Source organism: Trichomycterus rosablanca, chromosome 4, assembly GCF_030014385.1.
Source record: "Trichomycterus rosablanca isolate fTriRos1 chromosome 4, fTriRos1.hap1, whole genome shotgun sequence".
NCBI lineage: Eukaryota > Metazoa > Chordata > Actinopteri > Siluriformes > Trichomycteridae > Trichomycterus > Trichomycterus rosablanca.
The window spans coordinates 38,582,655-38,596,524 of NC_085991.1; the positions used below are offsets into that span (position 1 = coordinate 38,582,655).

Here is a 13,870-nt window from a genome sequence, read left to right on the forward strand (position 1 = left end):
ACTATACTTTCTACTGTACTAAATTATACTTCTATACTTTCTACTATACTAAACTATACTACTATACTTTCTACTATACAACTATACTCTACTATACAACTATACTTTCTACTATACTAAACTATACTACTATACTTTCTACTATATTAAAGTATAGTACTATACTTTCTATTTCCATAATTCATAGTTACATTTTAGCGCCTTTTACATTTACATTTTCGGCATTTAGTAGACGCTTTTATCCAAAACAACTTACAGTTGTGGCAGTATACAATCTAAGCAATTGAGGGTAAAGGGCCTTGCTCAAGGGCCCAACAGTGGCAACCTGGCAGTGGTGAGGCTTTAACTGGCAACCTTCTGATTACTGGACCAGTACCTTAACCACTAGGGTACAACTGCCCTATGCCCTTTTAAACGTACTATATAGTTTAATTTATCTAATAATAAAAAGGGCCACAGTTGGTTAAAATCTAATTCTCTGTATTGCAATACCACAATGAATTTTTATTTACATGTCCACTACCAAAGTTTTGTAACACACCCATTTTTACTTAGATTAAAAAATACAACAAATCAGGGCAGGTGTAGCCAAGTGGTTAAGGTACTGGACCAGTAATCAGAAGGTTGCTGGTTCAAGCCCCACCTCTGCCTATATATATACAGTGGGGCCAAAAAGTATTTAGTCAGCCACTGATTGTGCAAGTTCTCCTACTTAGAAAGATGAGAGAGGTCTGTAATTTTCATCATAGGTACACTTCAACTATGAGAGACAAAATGAGAAAAAAAAAAATCCAGGAAATCACATTGTAGGATTTTTAAAGAATTTATTTGTAAATTATGGTGGAAAATAAGTATTTGGTCAATAACAAAAGTTCAACTCAATACTTTGTAACATAACTTTTGTTGGCAATGACAGAGGTGAAACGTTTCCTGTAAGTCTTCACCAGGTTTGCACACACTGTAGCTGGTATTTTGGCCCATTCCTCCATGCAGATCTCCTCTAGAGCAGTGATGTTTTGGGGCTGTTGCTGGGCAACACGGACTCCACAAATTTTCTATGGGGTTGAGGTCTGGAGACTGGCTAGGCCACTCCAGGACCTTGAAATGCTTTTTACGGAGCCACTCCTTCGTTGCCCGAGCGGTGTGTTTGGGATCATTGTCATGCTGGAAGACCCAGCCACGTTCCATCTTCCATGCTCTCACTGATGGAAGGAGGTTTTGGCTTAAAATCTCACGATACATGGCCCCGTTCATTCTTCCCTTAACACGGATCAGTCGTCCTGTCCCCTTTGCAGAAAAACAGCCCCAAAGCATGATGTTTCCACCCCCATGCTTCACAGTAGGTATGGTGTTCTTGGGTTTTTCTTCTTCCTCCAAACACGACGAGTTGAGTTTTTACCAAAAAGTTCCATTTTGGTTTCATCTGACCACATGATATTCTACCAATCCTCTTATGGATCATCCATATGCTCTCTGGCAAACTTCAGATAGGCCTGGACATGTACTGGCTTAAGCAGGGGGACACGCCTGGAACTGCAGGATTTGAGTCCCTCTCAACGTAGTGTGTTACTGATGGTAGCCTTTGTTACTTTGGTCCCAGCTCTCTGCAGGTCATTCATCAGGTCCCTCCGTGTAGTTCTGGGATTTTTGCTCACCGTTCTCATGATCATTTTGACCCCACGGGATCGAGGGAGATTTTCAATGGTCTTGTATGTCTTCCATTTTCTTACAATTGCTCCCACAGTTGATTTATTCACACCAACCTGCTTGCTTATTGTATATTCACTCTTCCCAGCCTGGTGCAGGTCTACAATTTTCTTCCTGGTGTCCTTTGACAGCTCTTTGGTCTTGGCCATGGTTGACTGTTTGAGGCTGTGGACAGGTGTCTTTTATACAGATAACAATGTCAAACAGGTGCCATTAATACAGGTAACGAGTGGAGGACAGAAAAGCTTCTTAAAGAAGAAGATACAGGTCTGTGAGAGCCAGAAATCTTGCTTGTTTGTTATTGACCAAATACTTATTTTCCACCATAATTTACAAATAAATTCTTTAAAAATCCTACAATGTGATTTCCTGGATTTTTTTTCTTTCTCATTTTGTCTCTCTTAGTTGAAGTGTACCTATGATGAAAATTACAGACCTCTCTCATCTTTCTAAGTAGGAGAACTTGCACAATCAGTGGCTGACTAAATACTTTTTGGCCCCACTGTATATATTTATATATATATATATATATATATATATATATATATATATATATATATATATATATATATACTGTTTATGCAATTTCTCCCCTTTTTCTCCCTTTTTAGTGCATCCAATTGCCCGATTGCATCATGCTTCCTCTCCACCAATGCCGATCTTTGCTCTGATTGAGGAGAACGAAGCTAACCCATGCCCCCTCTGTAGCATTATCCTGTCATAGACCAGCTGAATCAGAGTAGACTGTGTGAACAAAATAAAATAAAAAATTACTTGATGTCCAGACAAACCCACATTAGCTACATAAAAAAGTTCAATATAAAAGGTTTAATTTATTGCATAACCATAACAACAAAAGCATTGTGCTAACAGAAGTGGAATATGTTGTCTTTGCCCTGGTATAGCAAAACATTGAATACTATTAGCACACAAATGATAAAAAAGGGTTAATTCAGGTAATGCTTCATTGGTTTGCTACATTTAGAATGGTACTTTAGCCCATTTAGTGCTTAATGAATCTGCTAAATGCTTTTTACCCTCTGACTCAGACTCTGTGGTATTCAGCTTCAACAATGCTGTAATGTTCCAGGTGCATGTACATCAGGGATTCATATGCTACAACCTGGAAGCAATTTTACATTAAGTGCTTATTTTCTTCAACAGATTTAGAAATTATTCACCAATAAAGACCATTTGACTTTTTGCACACTTTATTGTGTTTTACCCATCAAGCTACACTTATTCTCCTATACAATTAAAATAAAAACTATTACAGAGTATGTCATTTATTAAATGGTGGCTTCTATTTTGCCAGTCTGCCATTAAGCCTGATTTATGGAGTGCTGCAGAGACCTGTCTGTCCAACAGGTTTACCCATCTCTGCACAGGACTTTTGGAACTATTTTAGAGTGACCGTTGGGTCTTCTTACAATTTTCTTTCTAAAGAATGTCCTATCAATTTTTATTGCAAAAGATGAACTTCAACTGAATTATAGACACATATCAGGGATAATTAAAGCAAACAGTTTGCACTTGACCACATATTAGAGTGCCATAGCTTCTGTGTATAAGAGTTTTGAGGTTTTGATTTTCAATTTTTTTAAACTCTAAAATATGTTATCATCATTATGGGTGATTAAGTGGTCCCTTCTTGAACCACTGTCAATGGGTACTTACCACGATTGCCTGTGATCCCCCCCTGGTGGAGATACTTCAACCAAGCCGTTTGGCCATAACGATCTGGCCTTTATCCCAGCACATATTTGCTGAATTCAACAAATGTACTACGAGTAAATACCATCAGCTCAACATTTATTATATCCCTGACACCCACTTGCAGAATTGCTACAAAATAGAAAGCGCCATGCACACAATCAGGGTCTGGTTGTAATGTTTTGGAACATCAGTGTACATACACTGATCAGCCATAACATTAAAACCACCTCCTTGTTTCTACACTCACTGTCCATTTTATCAGCTCCACTTACCATGTAGAAGCGCTTTGTAGTTCTACAATTACTGACTGTAGTCCATCTGTTTCTCTGCACATCTTTTTAACCTGCTCTCATCCTGTTCTTCAATGGTCAGGACCCCCACAGGACCACCACAGAGCAGGTATTTTTTAGGTGGTGGATCATTCTCAGCACTGAAGTGACAATGACATGGTGGTGGTGTGTTAGTGTGTGTTGTGCTGGTAGACACAGCTGGAGTTTTTAAATACCGTGTCCACTCACTGTCCACTCTATTAGACACTCCTACCTAGTTGGTCCACCTTGTAGATGTAAAGTCAGAGACGATCGCTCATCTTTTGCTGCCGTTTGAGTTGGTCATCTTCTAGTGGTCATCATCAGTGGTCACAGGATGCTGCCCACGGGGTGCTGTTGGCTGGATATTTTTGGTTGGTGGACTTTTCTCAATCCAACAGTGACAGTGAGGTGTTTAAAAACTCCAGCAGTGCTGCTGTGTCTGATCCAGTCACACCAGCACAACACACACTAACACACCACCACCATGTCAGTGTCACTGCAGTGCTGAGAATGATCCACCACCCAAATAATACCTGGTCTGTAGTGGTCCTGTGGGGGTCCTGACCATCGAAAAACAGCATGAAAGGGGGCTAACAAAGCATGCAGAGAAACAGATGGACTACAGTCAATAATTGTAGAACTACAAAGTGCTTCTATATGGTAAGTGGAGCTGATAAAATGGACAGTGAGTGTAGAAACAAGGAGGTGGTTTTAATGTTATGGCTGATCTGTGTATAGCCTATGTGATCCCTCACCTTCCATCAAACAGTAATGACAAAATATAAATCTTTTTACTTGCTTGAGATTTTCTCAACACAGTTCAAACATATTACCAAATAACAGTGTGAGGAAAAGTTGTGAATTCTATGCTCAACAACTGGGCCTGCTCAGCATTGTTTTATAATTAAACCACAAAGGATGGTAGGATGTTACCTGCTTCCATGCTGTGTTACTGTCCAGAAGTATCTGCATTCATTTATTTAGGTGTTTCCACAAGACCAACACGCGTTTGTATTTGTACCCAATTTGACAGTTTCTTTCATAACCACTAGAGGGATCCTGTAGTGCACAAATTCAATTCAACTCGTGTAGGTCCTGCTCTAAAACAGAAGTGAAGTGTGTGTGGAACTAGTAACACTGAACAACTAGTAACACTGAAAACATTTAATTTACATGTTCATCATATATATATATATATATATATATATATATAATGATTGGCTGACTCTGACAGCCTAAGTCTATCTATATATACACACACACCCACACATACTGTATATATACACCAATGGGGCATAACATTATAACCACTGACAGGTGAAGTGAATAACACTGATTATCTCTTCATCACGGCACCTGTTAGTGGGTGGGATATATTAGGCAGCAAGTAAACGTTTTATCCTCAAATTTGATGTGTTAGAAGCAGGAAAAATGTGATGGCTAGACGACCGGGTCAGAGCATCTCCAAAACTGCAGCTCTTGTGGGGTGTTCACGGTCTGCAGTGGTTAGTATTTATCAAAAGTGGTCCAAGGAAGAAACAGTGGTAAACAAACGACAGGGTCATGGGCAGCCAAGGCTTATTGATGCATGTGGGGAGCAAAGGCTGGCCCGTGTGGTTCGATCCAACAGACGAGCTACCGTAGCTTAAATTGTTGAAGAAGTTAATGCTGGTTCTGATAGAAAGGTGTCAGAATACACAGTGCATCACAGTTTGTTGCGTATGTGGCTGCATAGCAGCAGACCAGTCAGGGTGCCCATGCTGATCCCTTCACAGCCGAAAGCGCCAACAATGGGCACGTGTGCATCAGAACTGGACCACAGAGCAGTGGAACAAGGTGGCCTGGTCTGATGTTTCCTTTTACATCACGTGGATGTCCCGGTGCGTGTGCATTGCTTACCTGGGGAACACATGGCACCAGGATGCACTATGGGAAGAAGGCATGCCGGCGGAGGCAGTGTAATGCTTTGGGCAATGTTCTGCTGGGAAACCTTGGGTCCTGCCATCCATGTGGATGTTACTTTGACACGTACCACCTACCTAAGCATTGTTACAGACCATGTACACCCTTTCATGGAAACGGTATTCCCTGATGGCTGTGGCCTCTTTCAGCAGGATAATGCGCCCTGCCCATGGCTGGATTACTGACCGGGCCAGTGGGGCCAGCGCCCAGGGGCCCTTGAGGTCAGGGGGCCCGGGGGGGGCCCTGGCCCAAAACATTTTGCGATGCCCATCAACATTTATGATACAATATATTTTTATTTCCGAGGGCCCTCCATTTTAAGGATCCTCTGACTATTAGGGACTTTGACCCCAGGGCCTCTTGAGGGCCCTAGCCATGCTTTTGGGCCCTAGCCATGCTTTTGGGCCCCTTATGAAAATGGATGAGGCGTTGTGGCACTGCTCTGACTTCGACTTCTGGCTATTAGGGGTCCTAGGAAAGAGGGGGGCATATTTTTAGAGGGCCCTGGTTATGAGAGCCCCTACCAGGGGGCCCTAGAGAAGAGCAGGGCATACCATTAGAGGGCCCTTGATCATGAGGGCCCCTGCTATGGGGCCCTTGACTTCCATAGAAGTCGTTTACCATGGCTCCTTGACTTTCTATGGACCTACAAATTGCCAGGCAAGCTACCATATTTCATAACAGACGTTTTGTTGCAAATATGCGATTGAGGCCCTTACTTAATGTTTCTGAATTTGTATTGTTTCAAAATTATTATGTTCAATTTCTCTTAAGCGCAGAGACACAAATTAATTTAGCAATTTTGCAATTATTTAAATTTAAGACAAGCAATTTCCAGCAGTTTGAATGCATACACACACTTAACTGAGCTATTTGATGTTCTTTTCATGCCTGACAATATGTCCAACAGTGAGCTCACTTTAAAGGCTAACTCACTCGCTGCAGCATTTCCTTCAGATCTGAACATGAGCCTGGCAGATGAATTGATACAATACAAATCATTCATAACAGAAAAAGAAAAATGTCCTAGTAAAATGCTCAAAACCATGATAAATTTGAATTTACAGTTAACCTTTCCAAATGTCTACATAACACTTAGACTTTTTTTGACTGTGCCTATCACAAATTGTGAAGGGGAGCGTTCATTCTCCAAACTGGCTCGTATTAAGAATGAACTCAGGATTAGGATGCGTACAAGAGTACACACAGCAGCCTTGTATTTTAAAATAAATAAGGTATTTAAGGTATTTTAATGGATGTAATTATGCAAGTTTAACAGTGTATTTAAATACATTTTAAACAAATAATACATGATTTTTGTAGGATTAGGCTTTGTTATACTATAACAGTGACAGTGACAATCTTGAGACTTCTACCAAACAAATGTAGCCCCTTTTGTTGGTGGTGTCTTCAAACACATAAAACAAACATAATTAACAGATAATTTAACACCTTAATGTGCTGACTGGTTGGATATGGCCTGCCACCTCTGTTTTTTCTCTTGTTTACATGGCACAGGGGTGGCATGGTGGCTAAGTGGGTAGCACTGTTGCCTCATAGCAAGAAGGTCCTGGTTTCGATCCCCAGGTGGGGTGATCCGGGTCCTTTCTGTGTGGAGTTTGCATGTCCTCCACGTGTCTGTGTGGGTTTCCTCTGGGTGCTCCGGTTTCCTCCCACAATCCAAAGACATGCTAGTAATGTGAATTGGAGATACAAAATTGTCCATTACTGTGTTCGATATAACCTTGTGAATTGATGAATCGGTAATGAGTAACTACCGTTTCCTGTCATTAATGTAACCAAAAAATTTTAAACATGATGTTAAAATCTTAATAAACAAACAAACATGGCACAGGGGAGGCCACTAAATATTTTTTACTGTTTAACATTTATGTTTTATGTTCAGATCTGTTCATGTGAGAACTTTAGCAAATACATTATATGGCCAAAAGTAAGTGGACACCTGCTTAATTATGTGCAGGAGATTCAGCCACACTTGTTTCTAGCAGGTGAATCAATCACAATAATCCATTACATAACACAAATTATATGCTGCCAACTTTCTGGCAACAGTTTGGAAAAGGCTCTTTTTTTCAGCATAACTGGGCATGTGCACAAAGCAATTTCTATAAAGACATGGTTTGATGAGTCTAGTATAGAGGAACTCCACTGGCCTGCACAGAACCCTGACTTTAACTTTCAACACCTTTGAGATGCATTGGAATGTCAATTGCAACCCAGGCCTGCCCATCATTAGTGCCTGGCATCAAAAATCTCTTTTGACTAAATGTGCACAAATTCTTAGACACATTTCAACATCTTTAATGTGAAGCCTGATATAGCCATATACCTAACAAAGAGGTATATAAAATCCACTGGGTGCAAAAGGTTTTTCTCAGTCTGTATCAATTGTGGAACAAGTTTGGGCCAAACAGCACCCCCACCACACAGGCCAGTACGAAAAGCATCCAAAATATCACAACCAGCACCTGCACGCACATCAAGCTTCTTCTGTGCCCTAGGACTTCCACCCTGCCATCTATTTGCTCTGGTGAAGTCGAGCCTACACCCATCTGCTCCACCCGAAGGCTGACAGTGGGTAGGATAATGAATCTGGCATCCCTGGACTCCAGGGACAGAATCACCCTCTGGGTGACAGTAGCCAGCCGAGTGGAAACTGACACAGGCAGGTGAAAGGTTACAGGAGGAAGCTGAGCAAGGATGCGAGAGTTGCAGGGCAGAGATTGCACACTGCCCCACTCTAGTGGGGTGGAGTGGCGGCACAGAGGACAGGAGATGGAAGGAGGGCTGTTGGGGTCAGGTGGGTGAAGGGGTGACAGCTGGATCTTTTTAAGGCATTCAGTGCAAAACACATGGAGGCATTCCAGCATGCGTGGGAGCTTGCGGTCCTGATCGTATTCCTGGTAGCACACGGGGCATTCCACCTCCGGGGAATCCCCACTAGTGGAGGCCTCTTCCTGGTCTGACGTCATCTCTGATACTTGGGCCACAGACATGGAGGTAGAGTGTTGATGTGAATGTTGATATGTTTACAAGGGAAGAAACTGTAGAGCTGTAAAGAAGAGGATTGTTACTTCAGCACCGTTAACAGTTAGTGTTACTAAACATTTTATGATTTTAAATAGTAGTGGCAAAGCTCACAGCAGCTATGTGTGAAGTAAAAGGTTAAACAATGTGGCTTTATTATAATCCTGCAAATTTACTGGTAGACAGGAAAGAGTAATTGTAACTGGCAATGACCTGTGCTGACTGGCTCTAACAAGACTATAACCACAAACGTTTCTTCTGGTATTTCCTGCTACTTCACAGTGCAAACTGAAAGGAAAGCCGTATGTGAAACCATTTTATATTTAGGCTCAGGAAATGTGTGCAAGCAGGCATGCATCTGTACTGATGGAGTGATAGATCACTCTGAGTAGGTACAAGTGTTTCTATGAGTGTTTCTAACATTTACTTTGACTTTTATTTAATTGCAGACAGTATGAACCCAAGATATTTAATGTTTTGTCTGGTCAACTTCATTTAACTTGTTAGTATACATCATTAGTATACATCCTGCATTTCAGGCCAGCAACACATTCCAAAAGAGTTAGGAAGATAAAGGATTTACTGTTGTGTAATGTTGCTATGTCTTCTCAAAACACTTGAAAAAAGTTTTTGAACCCAGGATACCAAGCGATTTTGGTGTCCATTTTGGTCTTAAGGTGTGCAACAGTACAGGGTTGTCATTCTCTATCAGGGACAGGTCAGAATTGCAGGCTGATCAATCCAGCCATACCGTCTTTCTTCCACAGCCATGCATGGATGTCCCTGAATAAGATGTCGTCCTGAAGGCAGCATATGTTGCTCTAAAATCTCAATGTACTTTTCTGCATTAATGCTGAATCACAAAAGTGTAAATGACCTTTGCCAAGGGCACTGACACAGCCCCATACCATGACAGACCCTGGCTTTTGGACTTGTTGCTGATAACAGCCTGGACGGTCCTTTTCATCTTTGGTCAGGAGCAAAATGTAATGTGTAAACTACTGATTCATCTGACCACAGTACACATTTCCACTGTGTTTTGGTCCATCCCAGATACCTCAGAGCCCAGAGAACAGTAAAGTTTGCACAGTAAAGTTTTAAGTGTCATTTGTGAATGTAGCTATGTATTGACAAAGGTTTGCCAAAGTAATCCCTTGGCCATGTAGTTATATCAGCTATTGACAAATGACAGTCCTTGATGCAGTGCCGTCTGAGGGATCGGAGATTACAGGCGCTCAGTTTAGGCTTGTGCCTTTTATGCACTAAAATTATATATTATTCACTGTAATGGGAAAATGTGCAAATCCTTTCCAATCTTTCTTTGAGGAACATTGTTCTTTAAGCATTTCAATAATGCAATAATGAAAGAGCTAGTAATGCATTTGCTGACAAACAGGAGATATTTCTTTTCAAAAGCCTTTTCAAAAACATGATTATAATAATCATCTGTTGACATCACCTGTATAAAATCATATAATTATTTTTTTTGCACGGTGGCTCGGTGGGTAGGACTGTTGCCTCACAATAAAAAGGTCCTGGGTTCGATTCCTAGGTGGAGCAGTTTGTGTACTTTCTGTGTGAAGTTTGTATGTTCTCCCCGTGTCTGTGTGGGTTTCCTCCGGGAGCTCCGGTTTCCTCTCACAGTCCAAGGACATGCAAGTGAGGTGAATTGGAGATACGAAATTGTCCATGACTGTGAATGTTGTGTAACCAGTAACTACCAGTTCTGTCATGAATGTAACCAAAGTGTTTAAAACATGATGCTAAAATCCTAATAAATAATTACATAAATACCTTATTATTAGCCCTAAATAGCACATGTCCTAATGTTTTTGGAATGTGTTTGCAGGCCTGAAATGCAGCAATGGTTGAGACAAAACATCTGCAATTAAATAAAAGTCAAAGTAAATGTAAGAAACACTGCATTTTATTCACATTTTCCATTCTGTTCCAGCTTTTTCTGATCAGTTGCCAATAAAATTGAGTTGCCCTTTGAAATTAACTTGATTTTTACATTAATTACACACAAGTGGACTACTTTGAATATTTCAAATCATCCTCTGTATGTTTTTGAGATGCGTAAGAAACCAGAGTACTCAGAGAAAAGCTATGCAAACTTAAAGAAAACAAGTGACACCCCTTACAGTGACACACCATCACAACAACAACAAATGTCTACATATAAAAACAATCCAATTCTACTGCAACTCGCCCTTGAAGTGGGCATCTTGCAAAAGTCATGTTAAAAGCACATCATGTTATAGAAAGTAAAAGAGTAACAACAAAATTCCTGCCAAAATGTCATCTCTTCATCTAATTACATGGTAACGAACAGATAGTTAAAACATTGCTGCATGTTTTAAGTTGAAGAACACCATGTTCCTCAACACCTCTGGTAAAATGTGATGTAAAGAAATAAGAAATTACAATTCTATGTTTGGGGTGGCTCGGTGGGTAGCACTCACAGCAAGAAGGTCCTGGTTCGATCCCCAGGTGGGGCAGTCCGAGTCCTTTCTGTGCGGAGTTCTCCCGGTGTCTGTGTGGGTTTCCTCCAGGAGCTCCGGTTTCCTCCCCCAGTCCAAAAACATGCAGTCAGGTTAATTGGAGACACTGAATTGCCCTAAATGTGAATGGGTGTGTGTATGTGTGTCTGCCCTGCAATGGATGAATGCGCCCCGAAAAGCTGGGATAGGCTTCAGCCCCCCCGCAACCCTAATTGGATAAGTGGTTAAGAAAGTTAGTGAGTAAGTGAATGCTATGTTTGAAGAATTAAAAGGCACGGATCTACAACAGTGCAGTCTTATTTCAGCTGTGAAGCATAGTGGAGAGAGCATTGTGATTTGACACTGCTTTCCGAGCCTGCAAAGCTTGCAATGACATCATATTCAAAAATGTTTCAAGACAAGTTTTACAGATGAATATCAGGGTAGTAATCCATTACCCAAAGCTTACTGTATGATCAAAAGCACAAGTGAATCCACAACACAGTGGTTAATGTGTGTTTGGGAATGGCAAAGTCCAAACCTTAACCCAGGTTAGGATTTTGCTATAGTGCATCTGTAAGGGTTTCCTCCAAGTACTCCGGTATCCTTTTATCTCACACAAACAGCCTGCAAAGCTTGCAATGACATCATATTCAAAAATGTTTCAAGACAGTTTTACAGATGAATATCAGGGTAGTAATCCATTCCCCAAAGCTTACTGTATGATCAAAAACACAAGTGAATCAACAACACAGTGGTTAATGTGTGTTTGGGAATGGCAAAGTCCAAACCTTAACCCAGGTGGAAAGTGTGATAATTGAGAAGAGGGCTGTTTTTGGGCATCTGTGTTCAGGCCTCGCATCTGAGGAACTGTTTAATAGGATTTTGCTATAGTGCATCTGTAAGGGTTTCCTCCAAGTACTCCGGTATCCTTTTATCTCACACAAACATACAGAGAGTTAATGTGAGCAAATGTGTGACAGATTAGCACCCTGTTCATAGTGCTGGACCCAATACAACCATTAGCAGGATTGTATTTGTGAGAACATGAAAGAATATTGTTGTACCATAAAGGACATGACCATGATAAGCATAAATACTAGGGCTGTCAAACGATTAAAATTTTTAATCGCGATTAATCTCAGAATTTCATATAGTTAATCGCGATTAATCGCATTAAATAAAATCTGTGTAAATGTTATAGAAAACAAGGTTTTTTAAGTGAAATGTGAAAAGTGGACGTTTCTACACGAAGTGAGTGTGTTTTGACCCTTTTGGGGCTTCCATAGTTCATGGACTAGCGTGCTTGACTCCGGTATTCAGTGCCGTAACAGATTAAGTTAATGAAGTGTTTTGCTCCCGACAACTTGTGAATATACCGTGTATTTATTTCTTTATTATGCAAGTGCATCCCTACGACGCTCAGTTATATTATTTTAACAAACCGCAAATGAACAACGGTGGCAAGTCCGACATTAAAACGTTGGTTCTACCAGTCAAGTCTCAACATGAACTAGAATTTGCGTTAACGGCACTATTTTTTTTAATCGCGTTAAATTGAGATTGCGTTAATGCGTTATTATCGCGTTAACTTCGACAGCCCTAATAAATACATAAACACAATGCACAACTCTATTCTCTGGGGTGCTGTTAACTGTTGCATATTTTATAATGTCAGTTTCTTTTTTACACCAGTAATCCCAGACCTCTGTTAAGACTGGCACTGCCGGAGCAACCATTGCACAGGGGAAGCGCTACTTAGGAGCACATGTCCCTGTAGTATTTATGTCAGAAGACATTAAAAAAACATCACTATGACTGGCATGAGTAAAGCCTTTAATCATTGTTATGAACAGTTTTACATGTGGAAATTTTGAATTGGTAAATATTTCTATTAATCCTCTAAATTAAACAAAATACTCAAATTCTAATTGACAGGACAATTGGGCGCCGTACAAAAACATGGTAACTCTATTCCAACTGCAAAAAATATAATTTAATATATTAATTTGTGTGTGAATAAATAGGTGGTGGTGCCCTGCAATGGGTTGGCACCCTGTCCAGGGTGTACTTCTGCTTTGTACCATGATCAGAACAAAGCAATTATTAAAGATGAATAAATTAAAATTGTCTTAGCATTGCACAGAGTGATGTCTATGGATTTTATTTAAATCGTAACAATTATATCTAAAAAGAGCAATAGAAGAGACCAGAGGTTAAGAAATGAAATACTCCTGCAAAGCGTAATTAACAATTTAATCCAAGTCAGCAAAAATCAAATGCTAATGTTGATTGTGACAAAACATTTAATGTGAGAGATGACAGTTACCTTTCCAAATCCTTCTGTCCTCACTTCTGCAGGAAGACCTCTTGATTCCTCTCGCACTTTAGCAGTACATCCATTTTACACACTAAACACATTTGCACAGCTTAAATGATATCAAGTCAGGTCTTATGAACTTCTGAGCACATGTATGTTTTGGAATATTCTTATGCTCTTCCACTCTCCCTCTCCTGTGATCTCATGCCCTGTCTCCTACCAAGGGGGGCAGTTACCCTGGTATTTATTACCTAGAGATTGGTTGGTTTCTAGACAAGGGAACACTGTGAGATGCATTTAGTGGCTTATTTTATCCAGTATGG

General features: G+C 40.5%; 1 protein-coding gene across 1 annotated transcript; it reads right to left on the reverse strand.

The window, feature by feature from the left end:
- Nucleotides 1-6,948: 6,948 nt before the first annotated feature.
- On the reverse strand, nt 6,949-11,309 carry si:ch73-335l21.2 (RING finger domain-containing protein). Its single transcript, XM_062993302.1, has 2 exons — nt 11,210-11,309; nt 6,949-8,769 (listed from the first exon to the last, which is right to left on the reverse strand). The coding sequence occupies exon 2, from the start codon at nt 8,711-8,713 to the stop codon at nt 8,102-8,104; it is 612 nt and encodes a 203-aa protein (XP_062849372.1). The 5' UTR covers nt 8,714-8,769; nt 11,210-11,309; the 3' UTR covers nt 6,949-8,101.
- Nucleotides 11,310-13,870: the final 2,561 nt, after the last annotated feature.

Excerpts from the sequence above, each read along its gene's own strand:
- si:ch73-335l21.2 (XM_062993302.1), bottom strand. The coding sequence starts at position 8,713 with ATGTCTGTGGCCCAAGTATCAGAGATGACGTCAGACCAGGAAGAGGCC.